The sequence below is a fragment of the Tachypleus tridentatus genome, chromosome 10 (genome assembly GCF_004210375.1).
Source record: "Tachypleus tridentatus isolate NWPU-2018 chromosome 10, ASM421037v1, whole genome shotgun sequence".
Lineage (NCBI taxonomy): Eukaryota > Metazoa > Arthropoda > Merostomata > Xiphosura > Limulidae > Tachypleus > Tachypleus tridentatus.
The window spans coordinates 64,084,226-64,097,490 of NC_134834.1; the positions used below are offsets into that span (position 1 = coordinate 64,084,226).

General features: G+C 36.5%; 1 protein-coding gene and 1 long non-coding RNA gene across 2 annotated transcripts in view; one reads left to right on the plus strand and one right to left on the minus strand.

Moving 5' to 3' along the window:
- Window positions 1-13,265, minus strand: part of LOC143229453 (uncharacterized) — a 42,904-nt gene that overhangs the window by 25,699 nt on the left and 3,940 nt on the right. The gene's annotated exons all lie outside the window — the stretch shown is intronic.
- LOC143228364 (E3 SUMO-protein ligase ZBED1-like) lies at window positions 7,667-8,686 on the plus strand. The gene has a single exon (XM_076459632.1). The coding sequence runs from the start codon at window positions 7,667-7,669 to the stop codon at window positions 8,684-8,686; it is 1,020 nt and encodes a 339-aa protein (XP_076315747.1).

A 13,265-nucleotide genomic window follows, 5' to 3' on the forward strand; every position in this document is an offset into this window, starting at 1 on the left:
TAATGTGAGGACTTCCATCCTTCATATACTACAACTGCTGATTTAGTAGTGTAAGACTAGAGGGAAGGCAGCTAGTCATCACCACCCACCGCCAACTCTTGAGCTATTCTTTTGCCAACGAATAGTGGGATTGACCGTCACATTATAATGCTCCCACGGCTGAAAGGGCGAGCATGTTCGGTGTGACGGGGATTCGAACCCACGACCTTCGGATTACGAGCCGAGCGCCTTAACCACCTGGCCACGACATTTATATTTGCTTATTTTCTTTTGCTGTTTAACAAACCGGCATTAGCCAAATTTTCTTTGCTTGGATAACTGTAGAACTTATGTATCTTATCTGATGTTCAAACACCTCTTTCGTCATGCCAAAATTTTAAACAGCAGAAATTCTCTAACAAGTTTACATTTATGCCAGATAGAAACTTTCTAATTAAAAACACTGGACTCATTTACGCACCACATAGAGTTAAAATGTATTTTATTTTAGTTTTTATGAAGCATCATTATTATCGTGTTTGTATTCTTCTTGCGCTTTAGTTCAAATCGATATTGATGAATTTCGCAGCGCCATCTCGATGCTAAACTGTTTCCAAACAAATATTAAAATATTCGAATTTTAAATACAAAGGCACCCATAGATTAAGGACATCTGGTGGAGCCCAGTAATACGACCGAAGACTTCTAACTCTAAAAGTCTGGTATTAATGCCCTTGGTGAGCAGACGCAGATAGTCTGTTTTGAAGTTTTCTGATAAAAAAAAACCAACAAAAACAACTTAGAGTAAAATTCTCGATAATTGCAGCAACTAAATTAAAATATACATCACGCAATTTATCATTCTCAAAAATATAGTTGTTAGTACCAACGTTTTTTTACTTCAATTTCTTTTTTAGTTTGATTATTTTTGAAATTCTCAAATTTCTAATAACCCTTGTTAGTAATTGTTTACATTTTGTTCTGTTTATTACTAGAGAAATATGATACTTTTTACAGAGTTTTTCTCCAAAGTAAAGTTGTAAATATTTCGATATGCATAAGATAAACATTTCCTACCTTTTTACTTATTAGAAATCAATTTATAGAGTCAATTAGTTTGCTCAAAATTTGGATATTTCAATAAAAGTGTTGTTCGAAAACGCATTTGAATTGATATCCACCAAATTGATATAGCCCAGTTATCGGTAGTTTCATTGTATTAATTTCAAGAGGTAATTTCTATATAATGATAACTAATACCAACCTATCCCGTTTCTTTTTATTTTTAGAAAGAAACAAAGGCGAATGTTTTTACCAACAGGAAGGACATTCAAAATAGTAATGCCTCAAATAAAATAACAAACATTATTACGAGTCTTGAAGGATCACATACAAAATATTTTATACCAACACAGCCTCATAAATATCAACCAATAATCTCATATATATCAGAAACTCTGTTAACTGAAAAGAAGAAGGTACCTTCACATTGTAGACGTCACAGCAAATTTAAGAAATATAAATCATTGAGACCACCTTACTTCAAAAAACTGCGGGATTTGTTTCACGAAAGAAAATCATCAGAATCAGAGTGTTTCGAGGACTGGAGTAGATAGAAAAATTGAGAAACGTAAGCTCCTGGAACATATTTAGATCCACAAGAATTTTTTGACTAGTGTTTAACTGAATTAGAAAGCCAGATGCAAGACAACAATAGAAGAACTTCTATGATCGGACGATTTTCTTCACTAATAAGAGAGAGTGGAACTCGATTTATGTTTTCTTGTCCCGAATTTTCACATCGATAAAAAAATTAAAATAAAATCTATGTAAGTAGAAAATAAAAAGTTATAGAGTATTTAAAAATTGTCTGTTTTATCGCTTTAAAAATCCAAAGAAAATTTTTTCAAAGAAAATGATTATTTATTACAGAAGCTTTATAAATAATAACTTCACTGTAGACACACAAGTTGGGGAAAGAATGATTTCAAATTAGTAATTAATATTTTTTGGACATACAAAACTGTTTAGTTTAAGAGTTATTATTCAATTTCTTTGGTGAGTTAATATTTAATGATTTTAAAAATAATAATAGCAAGAGTGTTGAAAGTGATTATTTAAGTTTGGTTGTATGACGTGGCAAACAAACAAACTTACCACGTTGATAGCCCTCGAGTAGCTTTGTGCCAGCCGTCCCTAATTTAGTAGTGTAAGACGAGAGGGAAGGCAACTAGTCATCACCACCCACCGCCAACTGTTGGGTCATAAGAGTCATACAGTGTGTGAGTCAACTATTGACGCCAAGTTACTGTATTTTTGATGTTTCCTCAAGTTTGTATTGTTACACTCTAACGTCACTGCGTAGTTTACAGAAAGTTTGAGGCCTCAATGAACAATTTATAAATATATGGGCTACCAACCAACTGTGAGCGAGATTGAGAAAAAATGTTCTTTTCTCAGAAAATTAGTCAATGAGAGAAAACGTGAAGCTAGCTGGTGTGAGAATAATTAACCATATCGAGCGATATGATAAAGTTAGTTTCAAAGTTTAATAAATATAATACTTTGTATTGTAAAAGGGGGATTCTCTGTGGATGTGAGAATGAATGAACCATTCTCTGTGGATTTTGATGAGAAGTAGACAATTTTTTAAAGTTATGATACAACTGTTGTAACCCATGGGGTACTTACTGAGTGAATAATTTACTAATAGTACTGTGAGAAAAATAGTTCATATTGTCAATTATATTCTTAAGTAGTTGAATCAGCCCAAGTGGGTATTTGAAAATAAAGATTAATTATTTAGAGTTTTGGATACAACTGTGATATTTCATGGTGTAAATAATTTTTTGTACATACGTTTGTCTTATTTTGAAGAGATTATTATTTAAAACAAAAACTGGTAGTTGACTAGAAACAGGAGTCTACCAAAGGTTACATGGGGTTAACAGACAAACGGGTAAAGAAATGTTATTTATAAAATATGTAACGTTGCAAAGGAATGGAAGTCCATTACTAACAAGCAACAGCAGAAATCTCAGTATAAAGCTGCTATAGCAACTTCTATAGATGGTGTTGTTAAGAAACTAGAAAAGTTTGACTGTCAGCATAGATGCTGCTGCCAAAAGGAACAGAATCAATAAAAGACGCCAGATTTACTATGAGAAGGAAGTTCCATTTCCATGGTTAATCAGGACACGACTAACAATCGACTTAAGTTAACAAATGGATCAACAGTGCCAATAGTAATTGGAGCATGTTACAGATATTCAGAAGTACCAGCAAATCACAACATGCCAGTGAGTGAAGTGCCTACAAGAAATTGTTTGCAGTAGTGAGAACCAGTCTACTATATTATGGCCAAATGAGAGGCAAACTACACATGTGAGTGTGTGTGTGTACTTATTGATGGGACAATGAGAAAGTGTCCCATAAAAAAATAAAGATAAATGCATTATATTATGTGGGAGACCTGGAGACAACAGTATAAAACATCCATATTTGACCAAATTGTTTAAAACATACCAGCTAGTAGAAACTCAGATACCACACCGAAAGAAGATTGATGAACAATTGGTGGTCACCACTAGTGGTCAAGAAAAATTGAGCAAGCAAGACATCAAGACCTCACAAGTGTCAAAAAAGGGGACATCCCGAATGTAGGTTTGTAGGAACTGAAGGAATCATAAAAAAAAGTCCCTCCATTGCAGAAACTTTGGGACAATACCTGGGAGAAAATTTAACAGAAGACAAAGGAGATGGTACCAACAGAATAGAGAAACAAAAGGGAGTGCTACATCAGACCTATCAAAGAATATATGTATGAAAAACATATATATATAAACGAAGAAGCATTGGCAGTCACCAATAGAACTCAAGAAAATAAGAGCAAACATAACACGAAGATCTTACAAAGGTCAAAAGGTGATATCACGAATGTAGGTTTGCAGGAATTGAAGGAAGCGTAAAAGAAACACTTTTCACTGCACAATCTTTGTGACAATATATGGGGAAAAATCGAGCAGAAGACAAAGGGGTAAAGCACTTATAGAGCAGAGTATTAGAAGGAATTGCTGTACCAACTCAAACAGAGAAATTATATTGGGGAAGTGTAGCAAATCATAACAACAGAATACAGGACTCAACTGATAAAACAAATTCACAAGTTGATTGAGCAAGGGCACCTAAGAGCAAAAAAGATAGCAGATAGATCCACTAATTATGTCCATTGCCCAGGAATCATCAGAGATGTGAGCAGATCTTGCTGGCCATGTACTATCTGCCAAAGGACAATGCCAGGGGGGGGAGGGTGGTTGAGGTGTTACTCGGGGAGATTTATTGATTACAGATTAATTAATAATGTGATTAATGTATGGTGAAGTGCAAATTCTTAATTAATATCTAAGTAATACTTTATTTAATTAAATATTAATAAATTAATTAGGCGATGGATATGTATGTGATATGCAAAATTGAAATTAATTAATATACAAGTTGGAGTAATAACCAAATTTAATATCAATTATTTTTCAAATACTTAATATGAAAACCCATGTTTTTCCAAAAACGAGGATGTTATCAGGCTGCATAATATGATCATGTCACTAATGTCAGAGGACGAGCTGCTAGAAGTGATGTCATCACCACAAGACGAAGTGTCAACATTGATATTTTCATATTATAACACTAGATTTATAGTTTTCGCTTTTAGAGTCATTTTAAAAGTATCTTCTGATTGAAAACAACAACACTCTATGATTTTAGTAAATGTAGTTTTACTCTATTGTAAAATAAGACTTCAGATATATGGCATATTTTACATTTTTAAATACGTTATTTTTATTACTTATATAAAACTCCACTATGTTTTATGTAGGTATATGTTAACATGTATTACTTAAACAATGACTCAATGGCTTTCACTTCTATATTTCTGTGGACTTATAATGCTAGAAAATAAGTTTAGGTGAACGTGATGGGCAGCCACAGATAGCCCATTGTGTATTTGTGTAGCTAACTTTAAACAAAAATAAACAAACAGTTCGACATTTAATTTGCATGGCATAGTTTTGCATTTATAACGTTTCATAGGTATAGCACTTATCGATAACAAATTAGTTTACATTTCTATAATTAATATATTGTATAACATATATTTGTAATAAACACAAAATAAATCCGAAAAAAATCAAAGACGCTGCACCAATTAAAAGGATCCCCCTGATACAGGCTATAATGTGATATGTAAACTGTACTCTAGATTTTGAAGGTGACTGATGACGTAGAACCTACATTGTGGTTGGAAACACTGACTGATGACGTAGAAACCACATTGTGGTTGGAAACACTGACTGTCAGTTTTAACCTCCACTCGCCAGTCTCACATGAAGAAATTCAAGAGCAATAAAATAATCAAAATCAGTTGAAATTAGGAGAGCGAGATGTGGGTGTTCGAGCCCATAACGTCCCACATCTATATCACCCTTTACTACCAGCAAATAATTGTGGGAAAGTGACTGCTCTCCAAAATAAAGAAGAAGAAATCAAAATAATAACATATCACCACTTGGGGGTAAGTAAGATAAACTTACCTCCTGAAATTGGCATTCCAGCCCCAAATATGAAGGTAAAGAACTAAGTAGTAGCCTAGCAGACAAGTAATACTAAAGTGAAGGGACCCAACCAGTTATTCAAAATAACCAATATAACTCTGAAGCACCATCCACTGTATTGTTTGTTTGTTTTGGATTTTGCACAAAGCAACTCGAGGGCTCTCTGTGCTAGCCGTCCGTAATTTAGCAGTGTAAGACTAGAGGGAAGGCAGCTCGTCATCACCATCCACCGCCAACTCTTGGGCTACTCTTTTTACCAACGAATAGTGGGATTGACCGTCACAATATAACGCCCCCACCTCTGGGAGGGCGAGCATGTTTGGTGCGACTGGGATTCGAACCCCCGACCCTCGGATTACGAGTCGAACGCCTCAGCACACTTGCCATGCCGGGCTTCCATCTACTGTAACTATCAATTTTCATACTATAATGGAGCGTCACCGCTGGTACAGCGGTAAGTCTGTGCACTTACAAGGTTAAAATCAGCGGTTTGTTTCTCCTCGGTGAGCTTAGCAAATAGCCTGATGTAATTTTGCTATAAGAAAAACACACACTAAACAAGTATTTGTAGGTGACAGTGTGTTCATCCGCATAAAAGTAGGTCGAAGTTGTTTAAATGACCTTATTAATAACTAAAAATAATCAAGTTTGTTTGTTTGTTTTTTGAATTTCGCACAAAGCTACTCGAGGGCTATCTGCGCTAGCCGTCCCTGATTTAGCAGTGTAAGACTAGAGGGAAGGCAGCTGGTCATCACCACCCACAGCCAACTATTGGGCTACTCTTTTACCAACGAATAGTGGAATTGACCGTCGCATTATAACGCCTCCACGGCTGAAAGGTAGGGCTGTGAGGATTACACGATTAACTGGTTACGGTTCGGTTACTGCTCTTAACCGGTTACGGATTTCCTAACCGGTTAATCTAAGATTTTTTCCGAAAAAAATAAACGAGGGAAAACAATACAATTATCGACATTTGCGGGTAAATATTCCATTATTTGACCTTGACATTGGTATGTTTGCCTATCGCGATTTTACAAACTGCTTGCCTTTTTGTTTGGTTGAATTTTTGTTGTTGTTGTTGAAAGCCTTTAGAGTTTTTGTTTACGTTCGGTGCGGCCGTCACGCGCAAATTCCTGTTTTGATATCTGATTACTTGAACGGCTAATGAACGCACGATATCATCTAGCGAAAAAAGTGGTCGGAGATCTATTATCTGGGATCATTTTAACTTGACAGATGGCAAGAAAAAAATCTGTATGCAGGTTGTGCAAAGCTGCTTTGTACTATAGTGGTGGCACATCCGCAATGCGGAACCATATGAAACATGTGCACAAACGTCTAGATTTGAGTGAAAAAGATGGGCCTGTGGCTAAAAAACGACAAACGTCTTTAAAAGGCTGGCATACATCCGTGAGAGCTCTGGACAAGGAGAAGGTGGGAGAAATTACAAGGGCTTTAGCCCTCATGTGCGCAATAGATATTAGACCAACGAGCATCGTAGAAGGTGAAGGTTTTAGGAATTTTTGTTCAAAAATGAACAGCCAGTACCACGTGCCCAGTCGAAAGACAATAAATAGCTACTTAGCCTCAGCATATCAAGAGTGCAAAGCAGAAGTTGTGGAAGAAATGTCAGGGAAAACAGTTGCTATAGCAACTGACCTGTGGACCAACTTGAAGATGAAGCCGTTCATTACGCTTATTTGCCATTTTTTGACTGCAGAGTGGTAACTCAAGACCAAAGTTGTTGCTACTCGGGCAATAGATGACCGCCATACAGGGGTGAACGTAGCACAACATGTCACAATTATTGCTGCGGAGTTTGGGCTTGATGCTATCTCTGCCCTAGTCACGGACAATGCGTCCAACATGAAAGTCGCTGCGAAGGAGGCCAAATTAGAACATATGTTTCGTTTCTCACATAGCTTACAGCTGGCTATCACTGATGCTCTTAAGGAACCCAACATCGCCAAAGTTCTTGCTGCAGCCAGACGTTGTGTAAGCCACTTCACCGGTCTACTGTAGCTACCTAAGCCTTGCATGACCACCAAAAAAAAATCGATGTTGAACCTCGTATGCTCATACAAGAAGTTGCCACAAGGTGGAATTCCACATATCAGATGTTAACGCGACTTCTTCACCTCTGTGTGTCTGTTATGGCAGTGCTCTACGATGAAAACATGACAAAAGCAAAAGATCGTGTCAGCTTGGTGTTTGACGATGCCATGTGGAGTGTGATGGAAGGGGCAGTAGAGGTCCTCAAGCCTCTTGCGCAGGCGACCGAGCTACTGACAAAGGAGAAAATTCCCACATCAAGCAGCATTTACACTATACTCAAGCATATACTGACCAGGTTACATGAAGGTCAGGGTTCTCAGGGACTTCAGGAAATGAATGGCAGGGATGCAGATGTGCTGACAATGCTAAAAGCAAGAATCGTGCAGGGAATGATTACTCGATTTCAGGTAGACAACTCCGGGGTTCCGACCACTGAACCAGGATTGTGGTCCCTCGCTGCAATATTGAACCCTCGCTACAAACGGCTGAGTTTCTTTCCCTATGCCCTGAGAGAGAGGATAGAGGATTATCTGAAGGAACAACTACTCCGTGACAGCATATCAGAGCAAGACGCCACCCACGAACAGGAAAGCCCAAACATTTCGCTCACACAAGAACCAGTGGAGCCACAAACGGCAGAGAGCCTGATTGACTGTATCCAAGGTGATATAGCCCAATCACCATCCAATCGCCCCTATGCATCCATTGAGCTCGAATTGGAAGCATATCTATCTGAGCCGATCTCCACCTCTGATCCACTAGGCTGGTGGAAGTTTCAAGAGAACAAATTTCCGAGGTTAGCTGCATTAGCTAAGAATATTTTGTGTATCCCGGCGACTGAAGTTTCATCCAAGAGAGCATTCTGTGCTAAAGGACTAACAATGTCAAAACTCAGATGCAGTCTGGACCCAGAAAATCTGGATAAAATAACTTTTCTGCACAAGAACTTCACTTTCCCAGAAAGACCAGAAAGAAATCTGAAAACAGCCCGGAGCTCTCATAACAATAATTCAAGTTCCAGTGATGAGCATAATTAATTTTTTTTGTTCTAAATGTTCATGGCAATTGATGAGTTTATTGTTTTATTTTTTCAGGAACGTTTTCAATTAATATTCATAGGACTTGTTTGAGTTTGCTTGGTTTGCAATAGCCAGTCATATTGGTAATTCAGAATATTAACTTTTGGTGTAAAAGCAAAGGCCCGGCATGGCCAAGCGTGTTAAGGCATGCGACTCGTAATCTGAGAGTCGCGGGTTCGCATCTCCGTCGCGCCAAACATGCTCGCCATTTCAGCCGTGGGGGCGTTATAATGTAGATCAATCCCACTATTCGTTGGTAAAAGAGTAGCCCAAGAGTTGGCGATGGGTGGTGATGACTAGCTGCCTTCCCTCTAGTCTTACACTGCTAAATTAGGGACGGCTAACACAAATAGCCCTCGAGTAGCTTTGTGCGAAATTCAAAAACAAAACAAACAAACAAGTAAAAGCAAAATTTCTTCCGTACAAGGTCTACATTAGTTTTCTGAAAAGAATTCATATTGGTTCGTTTGGTTGATATGCTGGTGCAATAATGAATATCCTGTTTGTTTGTTGTTTGTTTAATAAAATGTGTTGTGTTTTTTGAATAATTGTCGTATTATCATTTCGAACATGAATAACAGCTTTCAATGACCACCTGCCGGTAGTCTGCCACCTGGTCAGGACACTGAGGACAGTCCAGCAAAAAGTTCATGGATGTGCAGTTCGCAATTTCGCATAATACACAGCAAACTTCCGGCGGGGGATCATCTGGATCTCTCCTCTTCTGTTGGTGTCAGAAAAATCGTTCTTTTTCCAAGACAGGAGCGAACTTTTGAGGGCTGGGCAATATAGTACGATTAACCGGTTACGAGGCAAATATTAACCGGTTACAAAAGTCCGTAATCGTCGCAGCCCGATTAGGCCTAGATGTAGGGTTTTTCAGTCGCCGAAATGTACATCTTTAATATAGGCGTGCTTCTAAGCTTACGATCTAAGCGATAGTTCATAAGTATCAGTCACTAGGCCTAAGTATACATGCAAGTATCGTGGCAACAAGATTTCTCTGTGGCTGCATGTTTACAGCTTTCAGGTTCACGTAATCAGAGATTACCAATTTGCAAATTGAACAGTCCACATGAGTGGTTGCAAAAATCATCACCCCCATCGGGTGTAAAAAATCTACGCCCCTGTATACAGTATACATTCAAATATTAATAATACGGTCTGGTAAATTACATTGTTACCAGGTAAGTTCTTTTATCAATTGATCAATGGTAAAACTAGTCGCTGGCCAGGCATGGCCAGGTGGGTTAAGGCATTCGACTCCTAATCTAAGGGTTACGAATTCGAATCCCTGTTGGGACGTTATAATGTGACGGTCAATTCCACTATTCGTTGGCAAAAGAGTAACCCAAGAGCTGACGGTTGGTGATAATGACTAGTTACCTTCTTCTAGTCTTAAACTGCTAAATTAGGGACGGCTAACGCAAATAGCCCTCGTGCAGCTTTGCGCGAAATTAAAAAAAAAACTGATTGTTATGGGTTATTTTGCACGTATTATCAGTTATATATAGACAGCGCACTAGTTTCACGTTTTGGAATTCGCAGTTTTGTTTGGTGACGATTTTAGGTTTATTTTTCGTTTATTGTTTTCTGTTAGCAGTGTGGATGTCGACAGAAGTTGAGATCTTAGATAATATAACAAAGTTGTGAGATATATGTAATTGTCTTCTAGAGGTACAAAATAGTATACGTATAATTCTCTTTGTTTGCGATTTTACACATAAAACTGAACTGCTGGCTGAATGAAACTTCAAACATTTTCATATTATATAAATATCACATAAAGTTTTTTTAATAAATATACCAAGTTTAGATATATTAGATACTTATAATAAAACTGATCAGTGTAGTTTGGATGCATAAATTTCAGTGTTAATATATTTTAGAAAATACGATTTGTAAGTTTGCAAGCAGTTCAAACAACACCTGATTTTACTTTTAAATATTCATATAACTGATTTCCATGGGTAAAAATAATTAAAAAGTGATGGGGTTTTAAGTGTAAACTTTTGAAACACGCACGCACGCGTGTTTCACATAAATAAACTTGTGGTTTTTGAATCGTCGTACAAGTATATGTAATATTTAAGTTCTACTGCAGCTAATAGTTATAAATTGTATCAGTAGATGGCAAGAGAGACGTATTTTATTTAAAACGGTGAAATTTGTTCACGTTGTTTTAAAGTGTTGAGTTACTTTCGTAATACATAGTAGTTAATTTTTTCCAGCGCAAAGATTTATATTAGATTTATTTATTTATTATTTGGGTATCATATGTAACCTGGAGGTTCAGGTGCTTTTTTACCTCTTCCTCCTTTCCTTACTTGTGTGGTCATGCAGTGTTTGATGGAATTAGTTACTGCTTTTTGGGTCAGAGTGGGCTGAATTACTTCGACCCTTTTCAGGGCAATGTCCATGTATTGATATACATGTATAGATATTGTTTTGCCCTATCAATAAGATGTCTAGTTTGATGGTGGCCCTTTTTTTAAATATATATATTTATTACTTTTTATTTATATTTTTATTATTATTTTATCATTTATTTATTTTTATGTTTAAAATATATGTTGATCGGGGAGAGGTGTTTAGGACTAACTTCATCGTGTATGAGGTACCTGTCTAATTCGCATAATAATTCATTTTTCATCCAATTTTTGTCAAAATACGTTATTGTATTATGTAGGAGTCTATCTGGTATGGTTGGTATGTTTGAATATTTATGTATAAATTGAGATGATGTTGTTCTGGGAACTTCATATGCTGTTGTGAGGAGTGTGTTTTGGATTGTTGTTAGTTTGGTTTTAATTGTTTTGTCATTTACAGTTATCTATGCTGGAGCTACATAGTCGATTACTGGTCTAATGTATGTTTTGTAAATATTAATATGTTGTCTACTGATGCTACACTATTCTTGCCAATTGGACTCCTAGCATACTTGGTTCTTTGCCAGGCTTTACTTTAATCTTCGTTTTCATGGTTAATCCATGTTAATTTTGAGTCATAGGTTAGACCAAGAAATTTTGCCGATGTGTCAGTCTGAAGTAATGTTTCATTCATATATATTTCAGGCTGTAGTTTTTGTATTTTGTCAATTTTATAAAGACGACGAATTGTGTTTTTGCTGTATTTATTTTTATTCTGTATTTTTGACAGTATTCGCTTGTTCTATTTAGTTGCGGTTTTATGTTTTTGGCTGCTATTGTTGATGTTTACGGAACTCTCTCTCTCTGGTATTTGGGTGTATTTATTTTTCGTACCCAGGAGGGTCGGGTACACTAGACCTCTTCCTCCTTCCATGACTTTGTTGGAGTGGCCAGATTAATATATTTTGAGTAAATACTGATTGGCTGGAGTGATATCATAAGTTTAGTCAGGTCCTTTTCAGGACAATGTCCATTTATATTGTTCTTTGATTTTTATTATTATTATTATTTTAAATAAGTCTAGAATGTAGGTGGCCTGTTTTATTTTAGCTCTATTCTATTATTACTATTATTATTATTATTTTAAATGATTTTATCTTAATGATATAATGTATAAATTTAACGTGGAGAGATGTTCAGGTCTCTCTTCATCATATATGCAATATCTGTCTAGTTCGAATAACAACTCATTTCTTTCGCCAATTTTTATCAAAATATTTTATTGTACTCTGTAGAAGTCTATCTGGTATTGTTTGTCTATTTGAGTAATTATGCATGAACTTTGATGAAGTGGTCTTAGGTACTCTGTATGCTGATGTAATTAGTGTATTCTGTAATGTTTGGAGTTTGGTTTGTATTTGTTTTGCAGTTACATTGATCCATGCAGGTGCTGCATAGTCTATTACAGGTCTAATGTGTGTCTTGTATATTTTAATGATGTTTTCTGGTGTTGTTCCGTAGTTTTTACCAGTTAGACTCCTAGCATAGTTTATTCTTTGCCAGATTTTAGCTTTTATGTTGTTTACATGTTTTATCCATGTAAGTTTCGAATCATATGTTAATCCTAAAAATGTTGCAGATGTAGCAGTCTGGAGGAGCTCTCAGTTGATGTAGATTTGGGGCTGAACTTTTTGATGTTTCATAGATTTTGAAAATATTACTAAATGGGTCTACGCTGTATTTATTTTAATTCTATATTTTTGGCAGTATTCACATAATCTATTTTGTTGTGGTTGTAAGTTAGTGACTGCTATTTCTGGTGTAGGGGCACTTTTCCAAATTGTTACATCATCAGTGAACTGAGACGCGTTTCCATGGTTTGAGTCTTTGAGTGGCATATTATTTACATACATGATGAAGAGAATAGGGCTAACCACCCCTCCTTGAGGGACTCCAGCTTCTGGAGTGAAGTACTCCGAGAAGGTTCCCTCTACGTTTACTTTACATCTTCTATTTTCCAAAAAGTTAGATAACCAGCGAATAATTCCACGCGGTAGTCCCATTTCATACATACGGAACCAAAGATCATTGTATCATACAGTGTCGAATGCTCTCTTGATATCGAGGAAGCAGGCGACAGTGCATTCTTTTTTATTAAAGCTGTTTAT

Coding starts and splice junctions, on each gene's coding strand:
- LOC143228364 (XM_076459632.1), top strand. CDS start 7,667: ATGCTCATACAAGAAGTTGCCACAAGGTGGAATTCCACATATCAGATG.